Consider the following 17,229-nt stretch of genomic DNA (forward strand, 5'->3'; position numbering starts at 1 on the left):
AGTTTATATCTCGCAATTCTGAGAAATAAAGTCAGAATTGCGAGATGTAAACTCACAATTGTGAGATTAAAAGTCGCAATTATCTTTTAAAATGTTTTATTCTGTGGCGGAAACAAGCTTCCATACAAAAAAATAAAACTAAAAGATACACCTTGATGCTTCACTCCCAAACATGCCTTCTCAAGTTCACAGGTTTACACATGAGATCTATACCAGGTTTAAAAAGTGTAATAAATTAGACTGTAAAATCAGTTAGAAGAGTGGAGTGGGGTGATATTGCTGGTTGTGAATATCAGAGCACGGCTACACCTCCATCACAGCGGCTGGTGATCATGTTACCGATCTCGGTCCATGTGTCCAGGTGCGGGTCGTAGATTTCCACCGAGTCTACAGTAACCGGTGCTGAAAAGTCCCGGCTAGTGGTCCGACCACCCACCGCATATAACAAACCATTAACAGCCGCCACTGTGACCCCAGCGCGCGGGACGGCCATCGGCGCCACCTCCACCCATTTCTCCTACAGAACAGAGCCATACACCGCATTAAAAGGAGAAGCATTTGCATAAAGGCTCGAGACTTGATAAACCAGACTTCATGGAATCCTAACCTCCTCAAGGCAATACTTTTCCACAGTGTCCAGTGACCCCAGGGCCTCGTTCCAGCCTCCGACAGCGTATATGCAGTTATTGAGACTGGCTACGCCCACGTACGCCCGTCGGGTCACCATGACAGGCAGGGCGCTCCAGCGCCGAGAGATTGGGTCGTACACCTCGGCCGAGCGCAGCTCCGTTCCCTCATCACTGATGCCACCAATCACATAGATGAAGCCTGGGACATTCACACACCATGCTGAAGACTAGAGCTGCATATTTTAAAAGATAATTGCGACTTTTTTAACTCACAATTGCGGGTTTACATTTACATCAGAATTGTGAGATATAAAGTCAGTATTGCGAGATATAAACTGACTTATTCCCTCAGAATTGCGACTTTATATCACGCAATTCTGACTATAAAACTCGCAATTGCGACTTTACAGTATATCACGTAATTCTGAGATAAAAAGTCAGAATTGTGAGATAAAAAGTCGCAATTACCTTTCCTATTTTTTTATTCTGTGGTGGAAACAAGCTTCCAAACTTTAGATTTATGTCCAGTTTGTGAATGTATCATTCTTTTCTATCCGTTCTGTTAGTGGACTTTTTCATTTTAAACAGTTTGTAGGTCACAATTCACATTTTTTTCCATCATCATTTGACATCTCTCCCCTCAAACTCTGAAACATCTGGTCATACAATGTGCAGTGTTTCTGTGACGGACCGAAGCACGTGTTTGGGTTTCTGTTTCTATCCGTAACATTCTAACACTGCATCGTTTCACACACTGTAACACTGTTCACACAGGTTTGGCACCGCAATGAGCAAAAGCTGTGCTAACCCTGCTGTGAAGAACAGAGTGAAAAGCCTTTCTCATGAAAGGAGAGGTATAAAGTAGAAGTGAAGACTCATGCACAATTAAGCAAGGTAAATGTGTTCCCATTTCATTTGATGCTACACTATTTAAAATAAATGTGTTTATGAAACAAAGTGGATGTTCAAGTCAAATATATTAAACCTTTAAAAGTAATTGATTGGTCATCAATATGGTTCAGTTATCCACGAGGGACGTACCTTGCAGCTCACAGCAGCCAAAGTAATATCGAGGAACAGCCAAGCTCCCAATAATCTCCCATTTGTTTTCTGCTGGGTCATATCGTTCCATGGTCTTCCCAATTTCCGAGCCAATCCAGCCTCCTGAAACAATAAACATTTACATGTATGCATTTGGCAGACACTTTTATCACCCAGTGTGTCCATTTCATCAGTTCATGCATTGCTAGGGAACCCATGACCTTGGAGTTGCCAGAGCTAAGAAGAACTACAGGAATGTTGCTAGACACCTTCATGCAAATCACATGGTGTTATAGTGAAACCGAACAAAACCCTGAAGAGAGCAGCAGACTCGCCCTGCCAGAAAGCGTATAGATTTGCATACCGAGTGCATAAAGCGCTCCATGACAGGAACAGACTCCAACCCCACAGCGTGGATAGGTCAGAGACGCCACTGCCGCCCACTGCTTGGTCACTGGGTCGTACCGCTCCGTGCAGTCGAAGATCATCGAGTCTTTTTCTCCTGTGCAATACAAGATGGCTGGATGTTTACCATTGTCTCCTAAAATTACATTCTAAATACAATTTTAGTAGATTGCTATGTGGTTACGCTAGGTTGCTTTATGTGATGACTTAATAGCCAAACAGCGGCCGTACGCCCATATTCTCATATTCCTGATCTCGTTTTCAGTATGTAGGCATTTAATGATACCTATAAATCATTCTAAATCTATGAGAATATTGAAGTCCACACTACATTTATAACGATAACAACAGGAAGGAATGATTTTATTGGAATCACTTTCAAAACAATTTTTTTCCCCAGCTGATAAACGATAACATCACTGACGGCCAATCAGAATCCACCTTACTTAAAAGAGATTGAGCATTTTAAATGACAGACAACATAATCGCAGCACATGCTTATAATATACAGAATGTTATAGTTATTGTTTTGGTGTGAACGGGCCTTAAGTTTTTTTATTTGGTTCCTCAAGTACAAGTTAGTAGTAGTAATATTGATGTTTGAAATTTTATTCGAGATACTGATGCTTGCTTTTAAAGTCCCCCTGTGGTGAAAACCAAGTATTTAATGTTGTTTATAAGTCAAGTCAAGTCATCTTCATTTATATAGCGCTTTTAACAATGGATTGTTTCAAAGCAGCTTTACAGAGATAAACATATAATTTAAGGTAACAGATTGTTTTGGCGTTATAGCGGTTCTTGAATAATGTTACTTCCAGCTAAAGTTAACTTTGATTGATTCACCTCCGTCGAAATGATCAGACTTAAAACGCGAACCTGTGATTAACGCTGACGGCGTTCACATGCTCATTCAGAATTCTGTAGTTATGTGCTTTTTAAAATATGTGCGCAGGTTTGTAATTCATACAACCCAGCCTAAACAAACTACTTTTCTTGCCTATACATTTTGATACAAAATTTTGTTTTATTTTATCACTTCGGGGTACGCGAACCGGAATTCCCAACGCTTTATCTGTAGAGTGGGAAAGGGATCCTCCATAGGGAGAGGATAGTGGATACTTCAGCACTGCATTGTCATCGGGTCCAGGCAAAGCTCCCTCGTCAGATCTGGACACTGCCTGGATCCGGCAGTCTATATGATGTTTTGAATATGCTTTAAGAGAAGCCATGTGTAAATTCATGTCAACACCATTGCAGAGTATTTTCTCCTTAAAACTGCAGTGAATCAAAGACAGCCTCAAAAAAGCGGTATTTGACGTGATTTTGTCATTTTGGTGATCAAAGATGAGTTTTAAGTGATACAATTATTGACTAAGGGGGACTTTAGGAATGATACACACTATATGGACAAAAGTATTGGGGCACAGGAGTTTCAATCAGACCCATTGCCACAGCACGTAGGCATGCTGTCTGCATTTACAAACATTTATGAAAAAAATGGGTCTTTCTGAAGAGCTCAGTGAATTCAAGTGTGGTACTGTGATAGGATGTCACCTTTGCAATAAGTCAGTTAGTGAAATGTCATCCCTGCTAGATATTCCACGGTCAACTGAAAGTGGTATAATTGGAAAGTGGAAGCGTTTAGAAACAGCAGCAACTCAGCTACGAAGCGGAAGACCATGTAAAGTGGCGAATGGTACGTTTAAGTCACCAACTCGGGACGTTCCAAACTTCTACTGGCATTAATAACAGAAAATATCAAAAACTGTGCTGAGGGATTTTCATGGAATGGGTTTCCATGGCTGAGCAGCGGCGTGTGCAAGCCTCACATCTCCAAGTACAATGCCAAGTGTCAGAAGGAGTGGACTGGACTCGGGAGCAGTGGAAACCTGTTCTGTGGAGTGATGAATCATGCGGTCTGATGATGGGCGAGTCTGGGTGTGGCGATGCCAGAGGAACGTTACCTGCCGGACTGCATTGAGCCAACTGTTACGGTTTGGTGGAGGGGGGATTACGGTGTGGGGTTGTTTCTCAGGGGTTGGGCTTGGCCCCTTAGTTCCAGTGAAGGGAAATTGTAATGCTTCAGCAAACCAAGACATTTTGGAAAACGCTATGCTTCCAACTTTGTGGGAATGGTTTGGGAAAGGCTGTTTTCTATTCCAGCATGACTGTGTCCCAGTGCCCAAAGCAAGGTCCATAAAGACATGGTTGGATGAGTTTGGGTTGGAAGAACTTGACAGGGTCACCCAGACCTCAAACCCATCGTACATCTTTGGGAGGAGCTGGAACAGGATTGCAGGCCAGGCCTTCTCGTCCTACATCAGTGCCTGACCTCACTAATGCTCAATACTGGATGAATGGGCAACATCTTGTGGAAAGCCTTTCTAGAAGAGTGGAAGCTGTTATAGTTGCAAAAGACCAACTCCATATTAATCTCCATATTAATGTCATGTCACTTCTTTTTTTTTTTTCAGTATTTAGAATGCAATGTCATTACAGTCCCTGTTGGTATAATGGTCAGGTGTCCCAATACTTTTGTCCATTTAGTGTATTTCATAGGGGGTGCAGCCAAGAAGTTATTTTTGCATGGGCCCTAATATTGATTGATGAGGCAACACAATAGAAAAAACACAAAATATAAACCCACACAAGACATTTTTGTATGAGGCAACACAATAGAATAAACCCACACTTACCCCCAACTACATATATCATGCCTTCCAGTACCGCCACCCCAAGTCCACTGCGGGCCTGATGCAGGGAAGACACGGTGGTCCAGTACTGGCTGAACGAATCGAAGCGTTCAACACAGCTCAAAGCCCGACTGTCACTCCATCGGCCGCCCTGCAGGCGCGTGTAACCACCTATAGACAGGAGGAGGAAGAAGATGAATCGGATGACCATGACTAAAGGACTTTTGCCCAGATTTACAGTCTGGAAGAGTCAACGACAGTTAGCTGTCAGTGTCCTGGTAGCAGGACATTTGGCATGCTTTTTTCCCAGCACTTATTTTAATAAAAAATTTGTTATCATTTGTGGACCCTTAAACACTCAAAATTCCTCCCATGAAAACCAGGTTAAAACTGGACCTTGCGTTGTCATGAAGACAATACTTTTACTTAACCAGACTTCATTTTTGTAATACCAACTTTGGAACTTGGTAAGACTTTACTTTGTTTTTCTAGAGTCCAAATTATTTAGTAAAATACATATTTTGTATACTAAGTTGAGTTTAGTACATAAAAAAATAGCTTTAGGTCTGTATTCCAAAACATTCATGAATTACAAAATAAATCATAATAAAAAAAACAATAGTTCATACTCAATAGACAGTTAACAGGTTAAAATCAGTTTTGATTTGAAAACTCTGTAGTGTACTCCAGCCATAAGACGAATATCACCGCTGCACGCCGGCAGAAGAGTTTACGTACCAATGGCATAGAGGTACTTGCGGGCTTTTCTCCTGGGCCGGGTCTTGGCCGTTTGCAGAAGGCTGAAATGTTTGCTCTCTTTAGGGGACTTGTTGACTTCAGTGTACTCTCTCAGAAGGGTTTGCAATGCAACCCGCAAACTGAAGTCAGAAATACCTGTGAGGGAAAGTCTCATCACCAATGTGTACACAAAAACAAACATAATGAAATAAATAATTACAGCTCTAAAGTATGACTGGATGAGCCACATTTGTAGTAAAATAAACAAGATACGCACACCTGCACATTCATTCAATTCTGTATCGATAATGAACTTCACTTTATATATTGCATTGCATTATTTTATTTCCGTTTATACAACAGTTCGTTTTGTTTCTCGAATCTGACTGGCCGAGAGCCTTTTCCAGCTGTGCGATATGGGAATATCGCACAGCTGGAAAAGGCTCTCGGCCAGTCAGATTCGAGAAACAAATTCGAAACTGGCCAAATTTGCCCAGTGGCCTCTGTCCATCATGGCCTCCTAATCATCCCCAAATATATATATATATACACTGATTGGCTTCATCACTCTGTCTCCTCTCCACCAGTAAGCTGGTGTGTGGTGGGCGTTCTGGCGCACTATGGCTGCCGTCGCATCATCCAAGTGGATGCTGCACATTGGTGGTGGTTGAGGAGAGTCCCCCATCTATGTGAAGCGCTTTGAGTGCCTAGAAAAGCGCTATATAAATGTAATGAATTATTATTATTATATAAAGTCGCAATTTGGTGTTAAAAAGTCCGAATTGTGAGAGATCTTTTTTTCCTCAGAATTGGACTTTATAACTCACAATTGCAAGTTTATCACAATTCTGAGAGAAGAAGTCAGAATTGTGAGATTAAAAATCGCAATTTTAAAAAGTAAAAGATTACTTTTTTTTTCAGTGGCGGAAACGAGCAAAGACATCTCTCATCTGTTTAAATTGAAATGTCTTTCTGTAAATTATAACCTTTGCCTATGTCAGACGATGTGAAAGTTTCTTCCTATTATATCTAATAAGAAACCTATGGAGGCTTGTTTCTGCCACGGAATAAAAAAAAATCAAAAGTTTATATCACGCAATTCTGAGAAAATAAGTCAGAATTGTGAGAGAAAAATGAGTTTCATTCATCAGTGTGTCGCACTCATCTGAATCCCAGCCTCTCTAGCTCACCCTCGATGTACTTGTAGAGTCTCTGAGGAGACAGCAGAGCGAAGCGCACAGGCTCCAGAACCTCCACCACGTGCTTCTTGCGGTGGGGCACGTTGTGGTGCAGCCAGTCCATCGCCGCCGTGAACACTTGATACTCGTCTTCAATCCTCAGCTCCTCACTGCGGAGCAACTTCACCAGCTGATCTTTAGACAAGCTGGAGAACTCTTCTGAGGAGCGAACCTGACACCACACACATGACCGAGCACGGGATTATTTTAACAACACATGAGCTTTTGATTGGTTCTCAAAACAGTCATGGAAGCTGGTATTTGGAGAACTACAGTGGACAGAACTTACAATAGTAAGTCATTTTACTGGGTGACTTACTATACGTTAAAAACCCTCCTATGCTGTTGGGGACAGTTTGACCAGCATTCAATTTTCCAACTGCTGGAAACACTGGTAATTTTGGGACTTTTTCACATTTAGGGTCATGAATGTGCATTTTTAACACATAAGATGTGTTTTGGAAAGGCTGAATAAATGTTGGCAACATCAATTGTTTTCGGGGGTCAAATTGGTCCACCAGTAGTTGACTACTCCATTCAATTTGCCAAAAATCAACACTTTGAATAAAGAAACCCTAACAGAAAAAGGGGGAAAAGATCATCTTTCATGTAGCATGTCAAAAAAATTAATATACATGAGAAATAATGAATTTACTCTCAAAATGTAAGTCTCATATTGTGATTCATTCAAGGAGATACCCACTGAGTCCTTACAATACTCATCCAGAATCAACTCTACCATTACAAAAAACCCTCTCTTTTCAGTCTCAGGTTTAAACCTTTGAATCAGGGTCAAAAGACACAGAAGAAAGAACACAATGCTGAGAATATTTAAAACCGAAACCTTGAGTCAATAAACCCACCTCTAGAAAGTGGCAGTGGATGTAGTCCTCAGTAAACTTTAACAGCTCCGTGCAGGCGATCTGCTCCAGAAAGCGATAGATCCCCACACAGTTGGACGGGTCCATGTGAGCCCGGAGGAATTCTCCACAGATGTCCACCACCTCACTCAACTGCAGCATGTCTGCCGCCACCATCAGCTCCTGCACCGTGTCCACCGTCACGTCGATAGAGCCTGTCAGGAGCAGACGAAGGCCTTCTTCAAATATCTTTAGCATTCATATACTTGGAAAACTGTGTGAAATTAGCTAGACTACAGAGGATATCACAAATAGTTTGTTTGTTCAAATTGAGTTTTTACATTAGACTATTACACACTATTTAACAGAAAAGTTTTTATCCAAAGAAACTTACAGTGTACGTTTTACAGGTCCAGTCCCCATGGACATAACACTTATGTAAGGTTTTAAAATGGATTAACTTTTCAATGATTAAAACCAGCAAAATATAATAAACTGTTCTTCAAAGACAGCGGGCATAATGAAGCATACAATTGCCTGATATTAAAAAAATGTATGTGTAATCCTTTGTAATGTCCGCTGGGTGTGTGATCTGGTTCCAGTGATTATTGGATGTAGAAATGTGTCTTTTTCATGTAGTTTGTTTGGAATGCATCGATCTCATTCATTGTGCCATTCATTGATTATGTGCGACAGGATTCCTCATATCTGGCACCCGGAGGGCCACTGCCCAACCCAAAGACACCCGAGCAAGATAATCAAGGTCATCATATTACAGGTCGCTGAGTTTGATCAGGGTTTGAGGGCTTCGAGGATTTAAGGAACCCTGATGAACGAGATTATAGCTGTGTCCCAAATGACGCACTATGCACTTATACACTATGTACTTATGTACTATTCAACCGTGTCTTTCAACATCGGAGTCCGCTGCGTAATTAAAGCTGCGGCAGTCGAGTGCATGAAGTGTCCGTCACATGAACTACCAGCGTCAGTTAGGCCGCTTCACTTCCATTCGTAAATCCCCTCCCGTGGCCTCATGGGATAGTAAAGTGTCCAGGACACATCAGAATCTCGGGGGAAGTAGTAGGTCGTCCGGGAACTTTTCGCCTACTCTTTTTCGAATTTGACGTATTTGGAGATACTACTCTTTTGGCGTACTGTTTATAGTAGGGAAGTAGTATTCGATTTCAGATGCAGCGATTGCAGTGTGAAATGTGTTTTGACCGTTTACCGTAAAAAATATATGGACGTAGTGTCCGTGACGTCACCCATAGGTTTCTGAAGAGCATTTTTTAAGCCCAAAGTGGGCGGAGCCGGCCGTCGCCATCTTGGCAGCGCCTCACCGCGTGTCACTCCCGGATAAACAAAAATGGGCAAAGAGGCAGGATTAGCTGAGGTGACGTGACGCTAACAGACAGCAGACAAACAGCTAGTGACATCAGCGACAATCCACCTGTCACTCAAGTGGCCACGCCCTTAATTATGCACAACTTTAAGGCTTAATAAAATTTAAACGGATGAGCTATAAAATAATTCACTCTCCTCACAGTTGTCATGAATGGCAAAATTAGCTATACAGACCAAAGCCACTTTTTGCACCAGGCTGTAAACATATATTTTTCTACTGTAAAGTTGGGCATTTTAACATGGGGGTTTATGGGATTGACTCTCTTTTGGAGCCTGTCTCTAGTGGCCAGTCGATGAATTGCAGTTTAAGTCATTTCCATGACGGGAAGGTTGCCGCTTGGTTTTGACTGGAAATTCCATCGGCGACGATCAGCAGCCAATGAGAGAGCAAGATCCAGGACAAGGAAAAGTTCAGGGGGAGGAGTCATAAACCTGAAACTGAACATCAGCAAGCATGGCTTATCCTTCATATTCATTTTTTTTTTTTTCACAGACAACTTGGACCGCAAGCTGCTTGTGGGCTATCGTTTTTAACAGAAAGAAATCCAGTCTCGCACGAGAACTCAAATATCACGCGTGATTTCACGTTATTTTCTGTGTCACTTCTCACATGTGTTTGTCTCTTCTACAAACTACGTTTCACAACCAAACACATGTGAGAAGTGTGAGAAAATAACGCCTGAAAGAATCGCCAACAACTCTGTCTCTTCTACAAACTACGTTTCACAACCAGAGTTTTTGGCGATTCGTTCATTCAACAGCAACTAAATGGTACCCCAAGACAGTTGTGTAGTGTGAGAGAACAGCGACTTTGAAAATCATGCAGTGCGTACCCGGCACACGTCAATAATAGCACACCTCTCCTCAAAAAGTTGGATGATTTGTGGTATCGTTCACGTTACAGCTTGAGTTTAATCCTTCTGGGTAGTAGAGGTTTGTTCAAATTAGTAATATTAATAGTGACGATGGTCATTAGCAAACATACAACAAATATATGATTCAAACATACCAGTGTAAATAAATCCCAGGAGAATTTCAAAGACGTCAGCCTCCACTCCAGCAATGCGAACCTCCTCCTCGCGGGCTTCGCTCATGCCTCCAGAGAACAGAGCAGTGAAGTACGGGCCGCTGGCAGCCAGCACCAGCTTGTGGACCCCGAACACCCGTCCGCCCACCAGCAGTCGCACGTCGCAGAAGTCAGAAAGCAGACGCATCTTGTTCATCTGGGCTAGCAGGAGACCAGCATGTCTGTCTGAGGAGTAAATCCCACGCTCACTCGCTGCCCCGGTCTCGTCTCCAGCCACAGAGCGGCGAGTAGATGGAAGAGACGGACCAGCGGAGGACATGATGATTCCAGCTGGGCACCACAGCAATGCTTTTACCTAAAGCACACACACAGACACTTTTAATAACGCTGTAGCTGACTTTCTCATCCAAAACCCCTTACAGTGCCCTTATTACAGAGTCACTTAAAGACACAATTAAACAGAAAATGCCTAAGTTGATTTACTTTGTATATTGTATTTGATCACTCTGTCTCCTCTCCACCAATAGCCTGGTGTGTGGTGGGCGTTCTGGCACAATATGGCTGCCGTCGCATCATCCAGGTGGATGCTGCACATTGATGGTGGTTGAGGAGAGTCCCCCTTCCATATGTGAAGCGCTTTGAGGTCTCAGAAAAAGCGCTATATAAATGTAACGAATTATTATTATTATTATTATAAAATTGAGTTATTTTTAGGGCCCAAGTCCCGAAGTGGCTGTAGCCCCAATTGTAATTGTTAGTTCTCTTCATCTTTATTATTATTTCTTCCCTTATGGCTGCCTTATGAACGGAACATAGGAAAATGATGAAAATTGGCACATTTATTGTGAGGATAATGAATAGTAATCTGACCAGCTTTGGGGTCTACAGCACTACCACCAGTTCAAAAATGTACTTTTCAAAAGGTTATAACTTTGGAACCCCTGGTTCTAGAAAAATGTGATTTAGTTGATTACCTGATTACTCTCTTCATGCTGAACACATTCAATATCTAACATTAAGACTCCACCCATTACAGTGGTGGCCAGTTTTTTTATTTTTTCACTACTCCACCAACAAATGTTGTTAAATTTTGTCAAAAATCTGATCTGATCTTTGAACCAAGCAGCACAGAAATAACTGAACAGATTTTTAATATTTATCTTTGTTCAAAAATTATGATTAATAAACGAACTAAACGATGTTGACCCAAAATTGAATCAGAGGTTGTATCTCTGCAAAACTTTGATCAATCGAAACGAAACTCGGTAAGCTTCATCAGAGCCATGATCTGAGGGTCCATGCGAAATTTGGGATCAGCGCCACCTACAGGTCATGAGGTTTGAAAAATGCCTATTTTTGCTCATAACTTTTGAATAGTTACATATATTCAAATAAAACAAAAGATTATTTGTGTCATGCCGAATCAGTGGATACAGATTTTGCCAGAACCGGACAAACCATCACTCCACCATTTTTGAATACAGTACTTTTGTTATATTTGTTGTAAATTTAATTATCTTTTAAACGATTTCACATATCATCAACAGCATGTCCAGAAGGTAACTTAGAAGTTTGAACTCAGCGCCACATAATGTTTCAGAGATATAAGGATTGTTACGTACACTAAAGTACATGGAGGAATGTGTGTATGGGTTAGTCTGTTTAGTGTTTCAGATTCCATTGGACGAACAGCTGTCTTTCTTCATCATGGAAGATGATGCTCCGGTTCACGCTGCCTTTCACCATACCCGTTTAAATACCTGTATCCCTCCATTGCGGCAGCTTTTTGCTCGATTTGTTGTTTGACAACATGCTATAGCTCGAGTTTGTTATATACACTCACCTAAAAGATTATTAGGAACACCATACTAATACTGTGTTTGACCCCCTTTCGCCTTCAGAACTACCTTAATTCTACGTGGCATTGATTCAACAAGGTGCTGAAAGCATTCTTTAGAAATGTTGGCCCATATTGATAGGATAGCATCTTGCAGCTGATGGAGATTTGTGGGATGCACATCCAGGGCACGAAGCTCCCGTTCCACCACATCCCAAAGATGCTCTATTGGGTTGAGATCTGGTGACTGTGGGGGCCATTTTAGTACAGTGAACTCATTGTCATGTTCAAGAAACCAATTTAAAATGATTCGAGCTTTGTGACATGGTGCATTATCCTGCTGGAAGTAGCCATCAGAGGATGGGTACATGGTGGCCATAAAGGGATGGACATGGTCAGAAACAATGCTCAGGTAGGCCGTGGCATTTAAACGATGCCCAATTGGCACTAAGGGGCCTAAAGTGTGCCAAGAAAACATCCCCCACACCATTACACCACCACCACCAGCCTGCACAGTGGTAACAAGGCATGATGGATCCATGTTCTTATTCTGTTTACGCCAAATTCTGACTCTACCATATGAATGTCTCAACAGAAATAGAGACTCATAAGACCAGGCAACATTTTTCCAGTCTTCAACTGTCCAATTTTGGTGAGCTCTTGCAAATTGTAGCCTCTTTTTCCTATTTGTAGTGGAGATGAGTGGTACCCGGTGGGGTCTTCTGCTGTTGTAGCCCATCCGCCTCACGGTTGTGCGTGTTGTGGCTTCACAAATGCTTTGCTGCATACCTTGGTTGTAACGAGTGGTTATTTCAGTCAAAGTTGCTCTTCTATCAGCTTGAATCAGTCGGCCCATTCTCCTCTGACCTCTAGCATCAACAAGGCATTTTCGCCCACAGGACTGCCGCATACTGGATGTTTTTCCCTTTTCACACCATTCTTTGTAAACCCTAGAAATGGTTGTGCGTGAAAATCCCAGTAACTGAGCAGATTGTGAAATACTCAGACCGGCCCGTCTGGCACCAACAACCATGCCACTCTCAAAATTGCTTAAATCACCTTTCTTTCCCATTCTGACATTCAGTTTGGAGTTCAGGAGATTGTCTTGACCAGGACCACACCCCAAAATGCATTGAAGCAACTGCCATGTGATTGGTTGATTAGATAATTGCATTAATGAGAAATTTAACAGGTGTTCCTAATAATCCTTTATGTATGTGTATGTGTATGTGAGTCCAATACTTGACCGATACATTCTGTGTTATTATTTTTTATGTAAAGTGTACAGTTGCGTTAGTTCTGTCTCTCTTCTTAAGTCGTCACATTGTGTGTAAGGCTGGGAAGGAGTAAGGAAGTCAAGCGTCGTACATTGTGCACCACATAGGAACGACCGGTTGTATTAGACACACCAGGTTTATGAAAGAGTGCCACCCCTTGTATGTTTTGTTTATTTGACTTAGTGTTGTCAAAAATATCGATATTTCGATAAGTATCAATACTGAAATATCTGAAACGGTTCCTTTTCTGCAGTATCGTTACACCAATACCATCCCCACGTTCTCGCCATCTCTTCTCTCCGAAAGTGAATTGCACACACCCACCTCCTCTCACTCACTTGTCTCATTCGCGCCAGTTGAATGGTGCTTGTATTGCGCATAATTTTAGTCATTCATCATGTAATAGTTTTTGTGCTCACACCAAAAGCGCGTACACCACAGGTCTATAAGTGGCACGCACATAAAACTGCATCTGAAACAGCTTGCGAGTACCAAATTGACTTCTTTTTCATGGCTTATTGTGCTTAAACTATCAAATACATACAAAATTATGTCAAAATGCCCGCCTTGCCGAATATTCAGGTAAATACAGCCAGTTGTAGAACGTAAATATTTGAGAGAAAACGCATGTTGTGCAATAGTAAATCTGTGAACCTGTGAATAAGCTCTTAAAGTGACAGCAGCCGAATAAACCTGCTACTGTCTGTCATGTTCATCAAAGAGCAAAACAGAAAATCATTCGCTGCTCTTGACTGAATAACTTTTGTAACTTTAATTGTAAGCAATAGTCTGTATTTAATTTTTACAATGGAAACTATCCAGTGTTAGTTTACATTTGATTACTTTAATTTATTTAAATTTCTGTAGTATTTCTTACTTGAATACTACTGTTAGACCCAACTGAAAATGTTTATTTGGGGTTTATTTCATGTTTATTTCATTTATCTCTTTATTCTATTGGATTTATTTGTGCTACCGTTTGCAATTTGTTTATCTGTTCTTATTTATTGCTGTCTTTTTTTTTTGTAAATCTAGTTCAAAGATTCAAATAAAGCCTCCCTGTGCTGTGTGTAAGCGATTATAACAGAATTACGGTGGTGAAATGATTACGGTGTATGGCTGGTTTCCCCGTGCGTGAACTAAAGATTGTGGGTTCGATTCCTGCGTGGTGAAACTTTATAAAAGATTGTATTGTTATGTCACTTCAATTCCTTTGTTATCTGGGTAAGCATTGTACTAATCTTTGGATTAACAGATTAATGTTTTTGTTTTTGTTTTTTTGGTAATTCTGTGATCACTGTCATATAAACTTCTTTTCATTTTAAATTCATTCTCACCTGAACTACTGAGGCTCGGTAGGTGAATATGTGTCTTCCAAGTGGAGCGTGGTGGTAAGTAACATTCACCTGATCTGAAAATTGTGGGTTCGATTCCTGCGTGGTGCAACATTAAAAAAGTGAGTGTATTGTTGTCATTTCGACTCCTTTGTAATCCAGATAAGCATTGTACTCATATTTTTCTGTCTTGGATTAGAAATGCTTTTTTATTCATTCATTTTTATGTTTTTGTGATACCTTTCATAATGTGGACAACTGAGGGACTCAAACACAACTTTTACAAAAGGTAAAAACATTCCCTGGTGTTCAAGAAGGCAACACAGTGCATTAATGCATTAAGGGGGCATATTCTGCATATGAGTATGTACATTTACGTGTAGAACTGTATTGTTATTAACATTATCTAAAAAAAAAATGAGGTGGACATTTTGTGGTGTTCTATGGCTAAATAAAAAGCTCATTTGATGGGTGTAACCAAAGAAACCCCAACCTGTTGTAGTTTAGTTTGGGCTTGGCTGTGTTGTGTTTTAGCTGTCGTGCTGCTGTGAACTGATCACAGGAACAACCTGTCGAACCTGCAACCTTCAGGTGCTCAGACCAGGTGTTTAACAGATGAGCCACACCTCCTCCGTGAGATCCTGAAAGCTAGCATCATCCTGGACTCCGGTGTGGACTGAAATGTCCATGTTCCTGTGATAGATTTACAGCAGCTTGACATCTAAAACACATAACGTTACAGCCCAGCCCAAAACCACAACAAACATCAACATTAGATGCTCACACTGCAACACATCCCAAAAGCTCATTCAACAGGTAGAACAGTTACAAGTGCAGGTCGAGTTTCTCTGCTCAATGGACGTATAAGCCTACTTACATTTTAATTTCGTTATTTTCTCCACTTCGTTTATCCATAAGATCATAGACCGACTTCCGCATGGGCATCGAGTTTTCCTGCATCGGCATTTCAGTCTGTCAAACCGATCCAAATATGTTCAGGAATTTTTAAAGACTTCTGGACTGTGTGCCAGGATTTCACGATTATTAGTGTTATTATTATTTGCCTTTTTATATTTATTCGTTTAAATTATTACTTTTTTATTGTGTTCTCAGCATAGAGATTCTCAGCCGTTTTAACAGTCCTGTTGGTGGCGGTAATGCGCCGAATGACGTTCAATCTGAAGAAGAACTAATCTGTCAGACCGAAGTAATCGATACACGACCATGAACTTAAAATACTGTAACGTTCTTTTCTATTACAGAAAAATATACAAAACTTGCACAAACATATACAACTCGCAACAAATATATAAGAGAAAACTATTTATGCCAGGAGTAAAAAATTACAATAAGTTAAAGTGACGCAATGCTTCGTAGTTTCTTTTTTGCTTTTTGTTTTTAATATTATCTAGTAACGTTAGTCTAGTTTAATTTCTTTTATAAAATGTTCACAATTTGGCTTAGCTTTAGCCCATTTCTTCACATGAATTTGATATTTTCCAAGTAAAAAAGTTGTATGAGGAAAAAATTATTTTGGAATCAATATCTGTAAATATATATATATATATATATATATATATATATATATATATATATATATATATATATATATATATATATATACACACTACCGTTCAAAAGTTTGGGGTCAGTGAGAATTTTATTTTTATTTTTTGGAGGAAAGAAATCAATACTTTTATTTATCAAGGACAGTAAAGACATTTATAATGTTACAAAAGATTATATTTCAAACAAATGCTGTTCTTTTGAACTTCCTATTCATCAAAGAATCCAAAAAAAAAAAAAAAAACTGTACAACTGACAGACCAACAACTGTTTCAACATTGATAATAATAATAAATGTTTCTTGAGCATCAAATCCTCATATTATACTGATTTGTGAAGGATCATTTGACACTGAAGACACTGACACTGGTGATGCTGAAAATTCAGCTTTGATCACAGGAATAAATTACACTTTACTATATATTCACACAGAAAACAGCTGATTTACACTGGAATAATATTTACTACTATAACTGATTTTTGTTGTATTTTTAATCAAATAAGCGCAGTCATGGTTAGCAGAAGAGAATTCTTTTAAAAGTATTTAAAATCGTACCGACCCCAAACTTTTGAACGGTAGTGTATATATATATATATATAACATCATACAGATAAATGTGTATTAATATTCTAAACAGCCTAGAAATGAAGTTAGGGACATCCAACCCAAAAATTCTCGAACATTGGCCTACACATTGAAAGAAAAGATGGATCACAGATTATTTAGCAACAACACAAAATTCACACGAGTCTTGCATAACCAAATTGAAATGCTCAAGTAACTCTTAACAGGGTCAATTCTGTGTAACATTTTAAAGGAAACCTCTCTTACATTATTAAAAACTTCTTTGTTATTGACCATATTTTTTCCCACCGAATGATTTCATATTTAGATGACCAAAAAACACTGGTGAACATGGCAAATAATTTCTCTTTAATACATTTTTAATATATCTGCATTTATCTTTTGGTACATTAAACGTTCGATATCACTTAGTCGATTTTAATGTAAAATGAAATATTTGGGACAGAAGGACATAGATAAGATTATATAAACCTCATATATAAATAAGACTCAACAGCAGTTTTATAATAATTACAGGTAGAAGTAAATTAAATGCACCAACTAAAGAACTATGTTTTGCTCAAAGAAAAAAGCAAGAATAACTGAGCAGAT

The 17,229-nt window shown here is 40.0% G+C and overlaps 1 protein-coding gene across 2 annotated transcripts; it reads right to left on the reverse strand.

Moving 5' to 3' along the window:
• Nucleotides 1-211: 211 nt before the first annotated feature.
• Nucleotides 212-15,462, reverse strand: ipp (intracisternal A particle-promoted polypeptide). Of its 2 annotated transcripts, none has more exons than XM_056264810.1 (10): nt 15,364-15,462; nt 10,021-10,393; nt 7,608-7,819; nt 6,697-6,916; nt 5,507-5,662; nt 4,772-4,939; nt 2,035-2,190; nt 1,671-1,793; nt 608-828; nt 212-517 (listed from the first exon to the last, which is right to left on the reverse strand). In XM_056264810.1, exons 2-10 carry the CDS (start codon nt 10,355-10,357, stop codon nt 293-295), a joined length of 1,818 nt encoding a protein of 605 aa, XP_056120785.1. In that variant the 5' UTR covers nt 10,358-10,393; nt 15,364-15,462; the 3' UTR covers nt 212-292. The 2 variants fall into 2 exon arrangements, with proteins under 2 accessions (XP_056120785.1, XP_056120786.1); XM_056264811.1 differs by having other exon boundaries at nt 2,035-2,172; nt 15,364-15,459.
• Between the last annotated feature and the right edge of the window lie 1,767 nt (nt 15,463-17,229).

The sequence above is a fragment of the Rhinichthys klamathensis genome, unplaced genomic scaffold (assembly GCF_029890125.1).
Source record: "Rhinichthys klamathensis goyatoka isolate OS25496 unplaced genomic scaffold, OSU_Roscu_1.1 h1tg000011l_1, whole genome shotgun sequence".
Classification (NCBI taxonomy): domain Eukaryota; kingdom Metazoa; phylum Chordata; class Actinopteri; order Cypriniformes; family Leuciscidae; genus Rhinichthys; species Rhinichthys klamathensis.